Source organism: Lygodium microphyllum, chromosome 5 (genome assembly GCF_053477565.2).
Source record: "Lygodium microphyllum isolate KBCC chromosome 5, Lygodium_microphyllum_v1.1.10, whole genome shotgun sequence".
Lineage (NCBI taxonomy): Eukaryota > Viridiplantae > Streptophyta > Polypodiopsida > Schizaeales > Lygodiaceae > Lygodium > Lygodium microphyllum.
In genome coordinates, this window is record NC_141139.1 from 4,032,602 (window position 1) to 4,049,738 (window position 17,137).

The following is a 17,137-nucleotide window of genomic DNA, read 5'->3' on the forward strand; positions in this document are numbered from 1 at the left end:
CCTTGTCATGTTCTACTCAAGATTGAGTTTATGAGTTCTAACACTTAATCTTGGAACCTAATTCACTTGAGTAACAGTCATTGTATCTTGTTTATGTCATCATGGTTCTAGTCTTTGCCTTTTCCGACCTCCATAACCAACCATGCTCAAGATCCATGTTTCTCAACATGGTATCAAAGCCATGGTGAGTATGGTTTAGCTCTTCTCACTACTTCTCTAGCTCCCCACAACCTCAGTCCAGCTTAGCTCAATTAGATGACTTCATCTCTCACCTCCATGTTCACCCTACCTTCTTGTTTGCCATAGCCAGCCTGCACCCACCTCACTTGGGGCTCGTGGATCTCTCTATACAAACCATATTCATTGAGATTTCTTCTTAGGGAATCTCCTCTAGATCAAGGTGCTCCCTTCTGGAACATTAAACCTTGACATTACTTATCATCCAGCCTGGCATTGCGTGATTTTCAGGTCGCTGTTAAATCTACGCTCATTCTTAGTCATATAGCTCGTCTTGGTTCTATAGGCTACGATTAATCCTAGCATAGGGATTTGATAGGGCACTATATATGAGTTTCCTTCTCATCAAGTATCTTGCCAAGTTATCATTTCGATGAGCTGTAGGGAATAAAAAACTAGTTGCCTATAAAACCCTAAAACATGGCATCCATAGCCATTGACTTTCAAGCTCATAATACACTTCATTATCTCACTCCTCTCAGCTTACTCAAGTGTTTGCCACTCTGATCTAGTGCTGCAGTTAGTTTCTAGCACCTCAAATTAGTAAGGAGGGGAGAAATCATCCAACAACAACATCAAGTTCTTCAAAGCATAGTATCTGTTGATACTCATTTTAGTGATTCTTGGCAATTGTATTTCTTGACACATACAAGAACAACTCATTTGTTGGTTTCACTTCAGTTCTTGCAATGAAAAACATAAAGAATTTTAATGTGGAATGCCCAAATATCCCTTGTAAGCCTCAATCTCATTGTAAAAAGATAGACACTGCTCGAGTATACTTGCAGTAAGACCTCCTTCAAAATGTCTGAACTTGAGCAAATAGCTAAACTTAATGGTGAAGGCTTTCATGCCTAGAAAGAAAAGATAATATACCATCTCATGAGGAAAGACCTCCAAGATCTATTTGAGGATGATGCAAGAGATGCAGATGGCAAGAAGGAAGATGCTAAAGACAGGTTCATTGAAGAAGTCCGACCCAAGACTAAAAGAGTGAAAAAAGATGAACAAGGCTCTAGGCATCATTGCCTGGGGACTACGTGATGATGTATTGCACCATATCTCCGGCATCAAAGATGCAAAAAAGGCATGGGATGAGCTTGACAAGATCTTTGGAACTCAAGCTAAAAACTCAAAAATAAAATTACTCATGCAGTTCTATAAGCTAGATGTAAAGGATAGTTCTTCTATGACAATGCACATTAACAAGTTTAAGAGCCTAAAAACTCAACTTGCAACTTTAAAGAAGAACATAGATGAGGATGAAGCCATAGCACTGCTACTAGCAAGTGTAAATCAAGAACCATATGAGAACCTTGTGCCTACCCTAAGTAATGTTCCTAATCTCTCACTCAAAGATATTGAGCATTCTCTACTTGATGGAGAAAGTAAACTTAAAAACATGCAAAAGAGCAAAAGGACATGGACGAGGATTCAACACCACCAACAAGGATTGGATTATATGTCATTACTATGGTAAGACTAGCCATACAGCCAATGAATTTTTTCACAAGAAAAGAGCATAGTATGTGCAAAATGATCACCACCACAATCAGTTCATGAATGAAAAAGATGCTTCCGCTACCACCACCAACTCTAACAGACTTTTTTGAAGAATTTTCCATTATATCTTTCCCTTAGTGGATCATGTGTTTTTCCATAGTGGATCTTTATTTCCCTTTGTGGATTTTCTTTGTAAAAAACCCTTGCCAAAGATATAAAGTTTCAAGCTTTAACTTAACTAGGCTGCCTATGAGCTAGTCTCCTGGGCCATGTCATCATGTAAGAGGGGGGGGGGGGGGGGGGGGAGGGGAAGCCAGCAAGTGTAGAAACTCGTCATTTGAGGGGGCATGTTGGAAGATAGACAAATGATGTATGCTCTAGGCAGAGATGCTAAGTATCCCATAAGCACAGTGAGGAGAGTGGAACAACTCTAAGGCTATATAAGCATGTATATGGCTTTCATTTCAATGCAATGCTATTGTAGTTTGTACTTCCAATATGTGTCCTTGTCATGTCCTACTCAAGATTGTGTTTATAAGTCTAAGCACTTAATCTTGGAACCTAATTCAATTGAGTAATAGTCATTGTCTCTTGTCTATGTCATCATGGTCCTAGTCTTTGCCTTCCGACCTCCATAATCAACCATGCTCAAAATCCATATTTCTCAACAATAGAAAGGTAGAAACTAACCTACATGATATATCATATACCAACTCAAGAATCTAGTAAGAATTGAGTCAATCAAGCTACCAAGCCGATATCAAGAATTCCAAGATGTCTTTGAAAAAAAGAATGCAGATCTCTTACCCAAACATAGACCATATGATTGTGCTACAGTACTCCATGGGGGGGCTCAATCACCTTTTGGACCCATCTATAGGCTATCCCCTGATAAACTAGCAAAACTACGTAATAACATTGATGAGAACTTAGCCAAGGGGCTCATTAGGCACTCAAAAGTCTCCTACTGGAGTCCCACTTCTATTCGTCAAGAAGAAAGATGAGTCACTTTGAATGTATATGGATTATCGAGAACTCAATAACATAACAGTCAAAAATCGATACACTCTTTCGTTGATACCAAAGCCCTTGGAACACCTTGGAAAAGCCAAGATCTTTACAAAGATTGATCCATGAGGGACTTACAATTTTGTATGGATCAAAGAAGGAGATGAATGGAAGATAGCCTTCCACACAAGGTATGGTCACTTCGAGTATGTTGTCATGCCATTCGGTCTCACCAATGCTCCTCCAGTGTTTCAACATATGATTAATGATATCTTCCAAGAGCATCTAGATGATTTTGTAGTTATATACTTGGATGATATCTTGATATTTTCAAAAGATCCAAAGGAGCATGAGCACCATGTAAAATTAGTTTTGGAAAAGCTCAAAGAAAAATGACTATATACAAAACAAGAATTATTTCTTCAATCAGACAAAAGAGGAATTCTTGGGGTACAATGTCTCCCAAAGAGGGATCTTCATGGACGCCAAGAAGATCGAGACCATTCTTGATTGTGACAGACACCCACATTTGTCCGTGATGTCTAATGTTTCCTTGGCTTTGTCGACTTCTACACGATATTTATCAAGGATTACTCAAAGATAGACACACCACTCACCAGACTCGTAGGAAACTCAAAGTTCTCATGGACACAAAGCTGAGAAGGCCTTCTAGCCCTTGAAGACCACTTTCACCATTGCCCCACTAGTCCTAGTCCACCCGGATCCTACCAAGCTCTTTTTCTTGGAGACCGATACATCAGACTATGCCTTAGGAGGCATCTTGTCCCAGTATGGAGATGATGGTTATATACATTTAGTGGTATTCCACTCAAGAAAGTTCTCCCCTCTAGAGATAAACTATAAGATCCATGACAAAGAACTCCTTGCTATTGTAGATGCCTTTGATACTTGGCGTCATCATCTAGAAGGTACAACCCATAAAGTTATTGTCTATACAGATCACAAAAAATCTAGAATACTTTATGACAACCCCCATCCTCAATTGAAGACAATCCCGCTAGAGTAACTTCTTATCTGGGTTTGACTTTATCATTACCTATCGCCCAGGACGCCAACAATGCCAATCAAATGCTTTATTAAGAAGATCCTACTTGGCACCTAAGAAGAAAGAAGAAGCTTTTGATCAACAACGAGCAATACTACTCAAGCCAACCTCTAGCTAGCAACCATCTCTAGTTGTCACCAAAACGACCCTACCTTGATCCAGTTAATCCATGAAGCCCTGCTGCATGATGATTTGGCCAACAATGTCAAGAGAAAAAATCAAGAGGGAAAAGGAAATGAAGTTTGTGAGTTTCAGAAAACTAATGAATTGTTCCAAGAGGGAAAAGGAAATGAAGTTTGTGAGTTTCAGGAAACTAATGAATTGCTATACTATAAGGATCTACTTTACATCCCTCCAGGAAAGTCGAGACTCTAGGTACTCCAACAACGCCAAGACATCCCAGCACAGCAAGACACTTTGGAGTTAATAAGACCTTAGAGCTTATTTCAAGAGATTTTTTGTCATCCCAAATATGGAAAGAAGTTAAGGAATATATAAATCATGTGATACCTGCAACAACAGGGCCAAGGCACCTCGTCACAAACCACATGGCCTCCTAGAACCCTTGCCCATTCCAACACGACCTTGGTCTTCTCTGTCCATGGATTTCATAACAGATCTTTCCAAATCAAACAAATATGACTTCTTGTTGTGGTAGTTAGGTTTACAAAAATGGCACATTTTATCCCTACCACTAAGACCATCCCACATGAACCTACCGCTAGAATTCCTCAGATACATTTTCAAATTACATGGACTCCCAAACGACATCATCAATGATCGGGGTCCCCAATTCATGACTAGTTTTTGGAAGAGCCTTTGCAACCTCCTTGGAGTCCAAGTTAAGTTATCCACAGTCAATTATCCATAGAATGGTCAAACAAAATGGGTAAATCAAGTCTTGGAACAATACCTTTGTTGCACCATCAACTACCATCAGAATGATTGGTTTGAGCTCTTGCCCTTTGTAGAGTTTTCTTATAATAATAATATGCATGCATCTACCAAGTAGACTCCTTTCTTTGCAAACTATGGCTAATATCCAAGGATGGATGTGCATCTCTCTAATCAAGTAAAGAACCCCACCACCTGAGATAAAGCTCAACATCTATCAGATATACACTAAGAACTCAAGCAACAAATTCAAAAGGCTCGGAATTAGTACAAGCACTATGCCGACGAGCATCATCTCCAACATCCACCATACAAAGTCGGTGATAAAGTATGGTTACTCGAGCATAACCTCCAGACAACAAGGCCTTCCACCAAGCTAGACCACCAGAGATTTGGGCCCGTCACTATCAATCCAGTTGCTTATCAACTCCAACTCCCTAGCACCATGAAGATCCACCCAATCTTCCATATTTCCTTGCTCGAGCGATACCATAGCTCACCATTGAAGGGGGAGAGATCTAATCCCCCAGCACCTATCCAAGTTGAAGATCATGAAGAATGTGAGGTCATGTCTTAGACTCGAGGATCTCTTAAGGTCGATTGGAATACTTTGTTCAGTGGAAAGGATATGGCACCAATGATCACGCTTGGGAACCTGTAGAATATCTCCAAAGAGCACCTCTCAAAGTTAAAGAATTTTACAAGAGAAGTCCAACAAAACTTGGACCAAACCACCAAGCCGCTCCTCGTGGAGCTCGTCGCTAGAGGAGGGGGTGATGTCAGAGATATGCCATTATCAAGTGTATAGATTAATTCTTGCTCATGCCATGTGAATCCACACCCCATGCGAACGTACCCTTAATAGGACATCCTCAAGCCAACTATGCAAATCCACCCTTGCCATGTCATCATAGAACCTTCTAAAAGATATGCCATGTCATCACCCGCATCATCAATGATGTCATCATGGAACATTTTAGAAGATCTTTAGCTGCCCTCCAACACTTATAAAAGGAGGGGCTCGTCATATAGCTCCTTAGTCTTGCCAATGCCAATCTTGGGAGCTCAAGGAGTCGAGACCTCCAAGTAATTAACTTCAAGTTCCAGTTCTAGTTCTTGTCTAGTCATGGTATCTAGTCTTGTCTTGTCTTTCATTATACTCTTGTTGTCTTCTCACCTTATAATCTCATAGTGCGAGATCTTATCTAGGACTATCTTGTATCTTGTTCATTCCGTCAAGGGAGATCTTGTAATTCTAATATCTTGTATCCATACCTACGGTCTCGGGTTGTGGGATCCTTCATATGCTTTTGAGTCCTCTTGTCTATACCTACGGTCCTGCGTTGTGGGATTTTCCATATCTTGTTAAGTTATCATTGTACCTTGTGTCCCTACGTGGGATCACCTTGAAATCAGAATTCTTGTAAATAACAAATCTTGCATCTAGTCTAGTCTCTCGAGCACAGTCTAGTACTCCCATAGCACTAAGTTGAGAAAGACACTTTATGGTCTTAAGTAGGCACCTAGGGAATGTTATCGTAAGTTTGATGCATTTATGTCGTCGGCAGTCTTAGACGTGTCTCTATATAAAGAAGGCTCATGATGGTAGCCTTGTTACTTTGGTACTTTATGTAAGTGATATGTTGATTGCTCAGAGAGCTCATGGTGAGATAAGTGATATGTTGATTGCTCAGAGAGCTCATGGTGAGCTGGATGCTTTGAAAACTCGCATTCTTGGGATGTGCATCATGTGCAATCACTCTAAGGGGTTCCTTTACTCCTGTAAACCTTATTATTTTGGTACTTTATGTAAGTGATATGTTGATTGCTCAGAGAGCTCATGGTGAGCTGGATCCTTTGAAAACTCAGCTCAAGAAAAGTTTTGAGATGAAGGACATGGGACAAGCCTCACATATTCTTGGGATGTGCATCACACGCAATCTCTCTAAGGGGTTCCTTTACTTGTTACAGGAATACATATATAAGGTCTTTGAGCGCTTCCATATGTAGGATGTTAAGCCGATTGGTTACCGTTTACCTTCCCATTTGAAGGTTAATCAGGAAAATTTTCCCCAGCTATGGCCAAGATTTCTTATGTATTCTCGCAATGGGCAATTTGATATATGTCATGACCACCACTTACCTTAACATACCATTTGCAATGGGAGTTGTGGCATGCTATATGGCTATACTTGGCTGGTGATATTGGGATGCCATGAAGGGTATGACGAAGTACTTAAAAGGCATTGCAAAAATGAGCATCTGCTATGGTAGCCAAGATATTACAGTCGTGGATTACACTAACTGCAACTATGTAGGACATGCAAATAGTAGAAAGTCCATCTGTAGGTATATCTTCAATTTTGTTGAAGGTGTTGTTTCTTGGATGTCTAAGGTGCAGAAATGCACAATGTTATCTACTACTGAGGTAGAGTAAGTTATAGCTAGTGAGGCTTGCAAGGAGGCCCTATGGTTAGGCCATTTAGTGGCAAACCTTCGCATTATTGCTACTCCTGCACTACATTCAAATTATACGAGTGCTATTTAGTTGGCCAAAAATCTGATTTTCCATGCAAAGACAAAGCACATTGAGATGCGCTATCACTTCATCAAGGAGGTGGTAGAGGACAAGTCTATTGAGCTTGTCAAGATCTCGACTAATGAGAATTCTACAAATTTGCTCACTAAAGTTCTCTTAGCGGAACGTTTTGCCTTCTTTAGGAAGATGATAGGCATAGAATGAGATGACATCTATTCCTCATCTTGTTATACTTTCTATACATTTGTACTTTCTCACCTTTTTTCTTGTTCCCTCCTTACCAAAGGCAGATTTGCTTTTAAGTGGGAGATTGTTGGGATAAAGACACATGTGCCTACATAGCCTTGTATTTACTTCACACACTATGGCCACACACCTATATACTGTAGGTGTCTTGGCGGACGCCTATCATTGTCACTTTATTATTTCTTCTTTCAATAACTATTAAATAAGGGAAGGCTAGTCACACATTGTGACTATTGGAGTTCTCACATACGATGTCTCTCTCTCTTGCTCTCTTAACTCATCCACCATAGCTCTTACTTTGCACTTCCTTCCGCTTTGTGCTTTCACTCGGGCTCTACCTTTTAGACTATTCTCAATAGTCTTCCTAATTCTTATTAGAATTTTGTGTCTACTCTTTGGTGATAAGGGTATGACCTAGTTAGAAAGAAATAGAAAAAGCTATCGCTTCTACTAATAAAAAATTAACAAGTGCTGTAGAGCTTTTGCAAGTATTGCAAGGCAAGAAATCATGGCATTAAGGACTATCTTGAACTATTTTGGAAGAGGCTAAGAAGAAATAGGATAGGTGCACAATCAATAATGATTCTTTGCTACACAATACTTGCAAGAAATCATGGCATTAAGGACTATCCTGAACTATTTTGGAAGAGGCTAGTTATGGAAGAGGCTAAGAAGAAATAGGATAGGTGCACAATCAATTATGATTCTTTGCTACACAAGTCTTGCATGTCTATAGTGGATTCAAATGTCTGGTATTTTTAGGCGCTCACATGGCTTCTCCTCACTAGGGACCTTACAACAAGGATCTACTATAAGAAACCTTGATAAACTCCCAACTCTCCGCGCCTTCGTGTAGTGTGACTTAGAGTTGCTACAGACTTAACTACTCTATCTAACCTATAGGCTAGAGCCACATAGGTCACCTATTTACCATCTAGTCACATAGACCTTATCTAACATCAAATTCAAGACCCAACCAATGTCAAAGGCTCACACATGGCTTGTCCTTATCATGGGGGTCTTACAAACCACGGATCATTGTTGGCATTTTATAAGGTGTGGGATATTGAGCATATCTAACATAGCAACCATTTGTAGGCAACATTTGGAGATTTATTACATGGCCATAAAAGTGATTATTATCAGCAGAAAATAGACTCTTTTGTAGCCATTGACTGGCACTTGTTTGAACAGGTTGGTGGATTTTTCAGCAGCAAGAAAATAAGCACAATATGCACAGCTAGTGCTACAGCTCAGGAGCTCCAAGAGCCTAATGACAGACAGCAGTGGAGTGCATATGAGCAGCGGCTTTAGCTCGATTGTTGGCCTTGAAGAGCATTGAAAATAAGCAACAGGCTGTGAAATCCTGAAGGCAGGATAAGTCGTCAATTATAGACGCTGCATAGTGGACGGGTTGGTTCACTAAACTGGTTCAATCAAGACAGTAAACTGGTTCAATCAAGACAGTAAACTGGTTCTAAAGCTAATTGGTGCCCTGTGAGCTCACAAAAGGGGTTCATATGCAGAGTTTGTGAGCGATTTTGACCTATGCAAGTGTCTATTCATATGCAACAAGTTTTTCTTGCCTTTAATCAATGTTTTGACATGCATCTCGCCATATAATGGATAGTGATTTGAATGCACAAGCAAGGAAGGTGGCAGCTTGTCACTCCTAGCCTTTTGCTGCACAGTTGCTTTGGAGTTCTCAAAATCATGTTTATTCACTTCTATCTCAAAATCTTGTGTGTTCTTTTCGGCCCACTGGGCACTTTTATAGTTTTAGGATGTCTTTCCACACATACTCATCTTCTAGGCTGCATGGTCTTGAGCTGCTTAATTCTCATTGTTTGTGCATCCATTTCAGCAATTCCAACCCTGAACCCAACAAGCATCACCATGTTCTCCGTTATTTCTCTTTTGGGGGTGTTTTGGGTGGGCTGGGGGTTAAGAGCTGGGTCACACCTAGTGTCAGTGGGAGGGAGTGATACCCCACTCCCTTCACTAATGCTGGGTTGTGCGCGTAGTTTGTGGGGGCAGTAGGGTTACCCAAACCCCAGCCTCACCCCACTAAACCCAGAGAAATATGCTGTCCTAGTGCAACGTTAGTAGTACCAACAAATCCGAAATGGCTAAAATTTCCTCCATAGTAGGCTTCAGCCAATCGTGCGCAGCCTTTTGCCATTAAGCTTAAGACCTTCACCCTGGTGCAACTGCAGGGAAGTGGAGCGTGTTGCTACAGTCCTCTTACCCCTATTAGACCTGCCCCAACCCAGCCCTAAGAGAGCACCATAATTGAAATTTTGTACTGTGCATTTTCTTGTATTCCATTTTTAATTTACAAGGATAAACACTAAACAGCATATATTAATATGAACCCACTTAACACCAAACATTAATCTGAACCCACTTTTAAGACACCAAATGGGTATTTATAATCACAACTGTCATTGGTCAGATTTTGCAAACCCTGGTTAGGTGATACAGCCTGGCATGATACTATTCAAGTTGTACAATAAACAGCCAGCTTGGTCCATTATCAGCAGAAATTAAAAACGTAAGAAATGCACTAACACAAGACAGCATGATCAGACTTATTACAAAATTTACTGTCCTCTCAGAAACTTATGAGACATCCCGTGAGGTACATCATTGGCACACATGAACAGACTATAACTGTTTCTGATCAGCTCACACAGATAGATAGTATTAGACAAGTCACTAAAGGTAATCAGGTGAATGTATGCAAACGATGCAAAGGACTAAGACAAGCCTGTGCCCAGCCCAAATAACACATTGAAAACTTTGCAAGTTGTGAAAGATAATATTCTCGAATCAGGCAAACCAATTAACACAAATTTGAAAAGACATACAGGAGCAACAGAATGCAAATGGCTAGACCTACTTGTACCAGCCCTAAACAACGTTGAAAAGGTTGAAGAGAGAAATTCATAGGACTCAGAATCTTACAATTAAGAGTGAGACGTTATCACTAGTCCATAAGAACACATAGCTGATAGTAGTGGCAGGAGAAATGGAGGTCAACTAGCAAGAAACAGTGATTAACACATATGATTCAGAAATGTTGGTAAGTCAAAACCTACCTTTCTGTCACAATCCACCAATTGCTGCTCGCTAAGCTTTAAGAGCTTTCCAGTGGCCAGATAATTTGCTCCTTCGAGTGCACCAACCGTTGTAAATGCCCAGCATGCACCACACAGCCCCTGGCAACATAAGTCTACTTCATAAACCCACGTTGATTTACATTGACCTCCAGCTAGACTGTTAAAACACTTCATTGTATATGATGGTTCTGAGTAATATAATTAGCCACACTTCATTTTCTCAGGGAAAAAAAGAGCATCAGTCCCATACCAATAGTGAGAGTGGCTAGTTTGAGCTGAATTTAGATTTCAGACTGTACATACAGAAGAAGAACAATCAAGTCCAGGAGGTTTGAGACCACGTTTATTTTGAAGCTGGGGTTTCTATGATGATCTAAATGAAAGTGGCATAGGGCATTATAAAGATCAGTTTTCTGTAACAACTCCATATATTCAGCTCTATATCAGGTGCACACTATTCAAAACCTGCAATTAGTTTAATGTGTAACCATTTTAGCAAATGGGAACCCTTGGTGCTAGAACAACATTCAGTTGGTGAACTGGAAGTTCACTTTCAACTGCATTATTCTGCAGAAGCACCTACTGACATCTTTTACATGATGTTCCGACGAATGCCCCATCCTCCTAAATTCAAAATTGAGTTCCAGGCTGGCTGTTAGTCTTGGACATTGACGTAACTTTTATGCTTTGGTGAGTTGCTGTCGAATATGTTGAGAAGGCATTCAATAAATATCTCATATTAAGGCTATGTAAGCAGTTTCAGGATATATTTGCATGGAATTACGTTGACATGAAAGGCTTTGATTCCACGGTCTGTTAGCGCAGAACTAATTTGAAGAAGGATGTCAAACCAATCATTCAAAAGCGAAAGCTACATCATGTAGCAATAATTTCTTGTTTGTTGGTAGTGTCAAATTTACAAGATGGATGGCAAAAACCTGAATTCCTGGAAAAACAACCTGAGTTCTTGCAACAACATGGAAAGTGTTGCAGCATTTTAAAATGCATGAGATGCAGCACAAAGGACTACACCAAACTCAAAAACAACAATTACAGCAGCAAACTGAAGATCAGAGGTTTCAGGAACCTGAAAATAGACCTCAAAGTCAAACAGATACAGGTTCTATCTGTTTGGATTTATACTAAGCAATACTTTGCGAATGCCATGATGCACATTGAAGTTATGGAAGATTATGATGTAGATGCAGATGCAGTTCTGTATTGTTTTCTTTTGCATGCAGATGCAGTTCTGTATTGTTTTCTTTTGCAGGTTTTCTTGGATTATCTCGCATATTTCTTTGGTGATGCTTTTTCTTGTTTGAGATTCAAGTTGTGTGGTACATTGCCATACATTGCTCATGATGCAGATGCTGGAGCGTCATCGATATATTCCTTGGTTTATTAAAGCAACAAATGCAATTGATCAAAATTATATTCAGGGTTACCTCCCAATGTTGTATGTTGCCAAAGTTTGTACAGTCCTGATGAATGTGTCAGGGTGTCGGACTATCTAGATAGCATGGGAAGTTAGTGGCCTGCTTATTACTATGAGAGAGGAAACTAACACAATAAGCCGCTATAGGGTGAGAAGCTGACCTGATGCTGATAAAAAAACTTAAAGAGATTCAAGGGAGCCCACTCCAATTAAATCAGCTTAGAACGACACAATTTGGATATGTTGCATGTTAGCAAATATGGTCATCTCCTTCTTGTAAGCCCTATACAATGGGGGACACTAAGGGCTTTGTCCACGTAAGGCCACAATTCAGTGCACTGCCCTCTTTTGCTCCGACCACTTGTGTTTGGCTTCTTGTCAAGACTCACTTTGCTTGTATATGACGGCCTGTCAGTATGGAGACTTCATACTTTACATTTTACATGACGGCCTGTCACTATGGAGACTAGGCTTTTAGACTTCATTCAGGCACCCTTCCAGTCTTCACCCTCAGTGCCTTCAGAACACTACCAATACATAATGCACCTCATTCAGGCTTGTTCATTGTCTATGTGGTATTCTTATCGGCTTTTATCTATTCCTCTGTTCTCCACATTCATGGACAGGTCAGTAAATTTTCTTTTTAGCCTGATCAAGCCGCTAGTTGATCAGTTTAAGAGCAGATCATGAGCAGCCTGCGCTTGTCTGAAGGAGCCAGAGCTGTGCACTTTCAGGCCAGAAGGAACAAATTTGCATTTATAGCTATGGCATCAGTGATGAAGCCTCTTTTGCCTCTTGCTCAGAGCCCCCCTCTCTGGATGAGAGAACATACCCTGTCTTCCAGTTCAGGCACCACATTCATGTTCCCCAACCATCCTCTCTACGCTTTCGGGAGTTTGTCACCAAGCCCACTCCTCACGCTACTCTATAAAAGGCAATTGAAAGTCGAGACAGGGCATCCTTGTGGGATTGCATCACTCCCCCATCTTGTAGGAATGCATCACTCCTGAATCTTAAGAGACTCGCATCACATCCGAGTTTCTTTTATTTGATTTTTACTTGCATTGTTCCAGTTTATGCGCGGTTGGATTTATTTGATTTCTACTTGAACTGTTTCAGATTATGTAATTTAGTTGCGGTTTATGTGAACCAACTTTGTCAAGCCCATTAAATCTGGTGCAAGTGCAACTCAAAAGAAGCCATTTCTGCTACTAAATATCATCAGTCTGCACCTACAAATAAAGGCTCAAATTCCAATCCATCAACTCTTTTAATTACTTGCTCGGCCCAGCCGACTGATTTGGGACTGCTAACTCTTGAATAGACACGACAAGAACAAGGATCTGCCACACCGCCCTCTTCTGCCTAAGAAGTAGCATCAACCATCTAGACGCCTCTTAAAGAGGAAGATAGTTGGTTGGACATAATAAACAGACGGCAATCATCCATGAAATGTAGAGGTGCATAATCATCAGTATGACTAATACAATATTGGTGAGATTAGGCAAGAAGAGTTCAGCAAGTTAGTAAGAAAGTCCCTGCTAGGGCTGCTATCATAAGCAATGAGCATGCTATTATGGGGGCACAAGAGGGCTCCCAATTATATCCTACAGGGAAAAACAAAGGGAAAAGAGCCCCTGATCTTTCCAAGTGGGAAAATGTCAAAAACTTCTTGTGAATGCTTGCCTGCAGTACCATGTACCCTTGTTAGGAAGAGAATAAGAGTTGCTGCATTTCACCTGCTAGATAAAACACTGCATTCACCTGCTACACGTTGATCTAGATCAAAATTAGTTCACATAATTGTTGGATCAGGTCCTCCAGCAAACAGTTTAAAGGTATGCTCCTGTGTACAAGGCTGAACATGATATATGAACATTATGTCTGAAGGTATGGCATATACGATCTGCATGGAATGTCTTATATACTAGATAATAAAAAATGATCAGCAACAACCTGATTCTTCACTTCTGTGACAGCTCCTCTGTCTCTCCAATCAAAACTCGTAGGCAACCCATCAACAGGGAGAATCGGAGCCGCTCTGCCACTCTCATTCGCAGAGGTTGTTGCGAATTGGAGAGGCTGAACGCCCAGGAACTGACTTTCAAACTCCTCTTCAGACAGGTCCGAGAACGGTGTGATGCCATGGACGGCAGTGGGGTCCATAGCCTGGTGATGGAAGGCCTTGATCAGATTCCTCTTGAAAATTTGGAATCTGTGGAGGTACTCATCGTGGCTCCTGTAGACCCTGCCATGCTTCTTGATGAAGCTCCGGAAGCGCTGCTCAGCACCGCAGAGCGACAGCGATGCAGAGTCGTGGAGGAGAGGCTCTTGATGCTGCTGATCATATTCAGGAGGTAATTGTGAGACGACTTGAGCGATGTGGGGGTCACTTCGAGCCGACGAATGTGCGTCTTCGGCTTCGTGTGCTGCAGCAGCCCCATGACATGATGATTTCGCCTTGTGCAGAGAAACGAAGGAGTAGGCAAATTGGAAATGAAGGAGAGGGATATTGAACAGAGGGAGGCTGATCAGAGCGAGCCAGAAGATCGATGTCTTGCGAGAATATGAACCCATCTTCTCTATGGTTTAGTGCGACAGAGAGCTTGGACGGGGGCCGGTGATGCAGGGGAATTGAAGAAGAGGGGCAATATATGATCTGGTTTCTGCGGCTTCTTCTTCTTCGTGGGTGATATTTGCCATAGTGTGGCAACCTTGCATGAAGCCACTTCAGCACTTGCCAAAACACGTAATTATCATAACGTAAATTGCTGATTGAAATTAATAATTTCTAGTGTTATTAACCCAGGAGCACGGTCACATGAATAATACCCAGGAGCACGGTCACATGAGAGAGAGAGAGACGAAGAAGAAGAAGAAGTGCTTTTACATGGTAGGAACAATCACATGAGAGAGAGAGAGAGACGAAGAAGAAGAAGAAGCAGAAGTGCTTTTACATGGTAGGAACAATCCCAAGTTGCGTTTAAGGCATATTCCCACATGGTTTTGAACACTTGTGGGTTTTTTTTTGAGGCTATGCCAGTTTGGGGTTCTCAAGAGGGAGCGTAGACCTATTCATATGCAATCACTGTGGCCGAGTTGGCACCTCAACACTTTTGTTGTGCATTGCTTTCATACTTGGGTAAGCACAATAGAAGATAATTGTATTTCATCCACAAAAACTATGACATCGCAGTGAGAGGAGATGTGACATCTAGATGAGACAAAAGAGAAAACAAACATTGCATGCCATGAGCTAGCATGTCTCACATGGAAGAGAGCATCCCCAAGGTCAACATGGACATTGATGTTGGGGCCACAACCACCACATTGCAACCCGAGACCTCCACAATGAAGTTGATCGAGCGAGGGTACAATCCCTCATAGGTGGCCCATGTGAAAAGGCCCTAGAATTGAGAGCGATCAAGCATGTCATCATGGCAAAGTGCATCCATGAGATGGATGTAATCTTGCTTCAAAAGCACTCAATAGAAGACTCAAACTTGTGATGTGCAACTTGCTAGGACCTTAGAACATTGTATATCAAGGCTGTGAGGATCAAGTACACCCTCTGACGAGCTTATCCATGAGATGCGTTATGTGGGAAGTCTTGGACAATGGGAGAAAGCTTGATCCAACAATATCACATTGGTCAATAAAGAATGCTGCAAATACAAGGAACCATCCCCCCCCCCCACCATGGCCCCATTAGTTGTTCAAAAAATGGAACATTTGATATTTTTTCCCCTTCCCAAAAAGGGTCTTTTTTGTCTAGAAGCCCATTAAATATCATGGGAAAAAAAGCTAAAATTGCATCTTTCCTAAGAATAGCTTCTTCTTTGGACATTTTATCATCTCAACTCTAAAAATCTTTCCATTTGGTTTTTCCATCAAAATCTTACATTTCTAGCCATATCCATAGCTATAAAGTTGGCATTGCCTTTTATTCTTCCATAATAACATTTGTCCCTTTATTATCATCAAGGTTCTAATTTCACACCCCAAAAAACTCTAGGCATTAGTATCTTTTTTGCCTTCTTCTCAAACCAATGCTAATGGCCAACAAAGGTGTGCTCAAGATTCCATCTATGTTATTTTTGTGTATTAAACAAGACGAGCATGGACAAGGGAAAGGAGTAACATTTACAAAGGATGCATGGGTAATCTTTATCGCAAAAGCTCATTTGATTCCATGCATAGCTAAGAAAAATGTTATTTAATGTCTATCTGGGAGAATAGGTCATAGTTTGGACATTCTTTCCTCATTATGAATCTTTTCATTATATGTTACTTTCTGTGAGACAAACACCATTGTCATTTATCCTTTCATAATTAGCATTAATTTATTTCCAAATATTGAATTTCTCTCAAATCTCAAATTACTATCAATAGTCATTGTTACTTGTGCCATCTTTGAAAACATCAAGAGGGGAGATAGGTGAAGAAACCAATAGCATACACACACAAAAAAATGGAGACTTAAGCACACATAAAGATAGGACTGAAATCTTCTTCTTCTTCTTCTTCTTCTTACACACACAAGAACTAAGTCTACAACATGATAAAAGACTAATATGAAAGTACCATAATGTATGTACATGTAGTCACTAAGTGTGAACCCACTAAGGAAAGAAGAGGTGTCACAATGAATGTGCCATAACCAAGGGTGGACTACGTAGGTATAGTCTAGCTATAGAATCACTAGTATATCCTCATGTTGGTACCTAAAATGCTAGTGCGTAATATCTTACCATATCATCAAGACACATAGTGGATACCAACTCATGTAGAGCTCCACATCTCGACACTTCCCCTTGAGCTTAGCATGAGCTTGTGAACTCTAAGCATCTCGGGGGGTCACTTATGAATATATGTATATATAACGTGAGTTCAAAATAAAGGGTTTTTAAAACACCATTTTTATACATTTTTTACATATAAAAGGGTGTCATATAAAGGGGTTACTTACAGATTGAATAGAAAAGGGTTGTGTTTTATTCAAGAAAAATTCACAGATTAGGATATTTATAAATAGGCCATGAACGCACGTTATATAGAGAATATATATATAGTGAACCCCCCGAGCT

The 17,137-nt window shown here is 40.6% G+C and overlaps 1 protein-coding gene across 1 annotated transcript in view; it reads right to left on the minus strand.

Moving 5' to 3' along the window:
- Nucleotides 1-14,627, minus strand: part of LOC148035455 (putative cysteine protease RD19D) — a 28,260-nt gene extending 13,633 nt beyond the window's left edge. Inside the window, exons 1-2 of the mRNA XM_087678817.1 lie at nt 14,007-14,627; nt 10,595-10,714 (exon numbers count right to left, since the gene is read on the minus strand). Of these exons, the coding sequence (XP_087534943.1) occupies nt 10,595-10,714; nt 14,007-14,627 (741 nt within the window). The remainder of the gene's footprint in view (nt 1-10,594; nt 10,715-14,006) is intronic.
- Nucleotides 14,628-17,137: the final 2,510 nt, after the last annotated feature.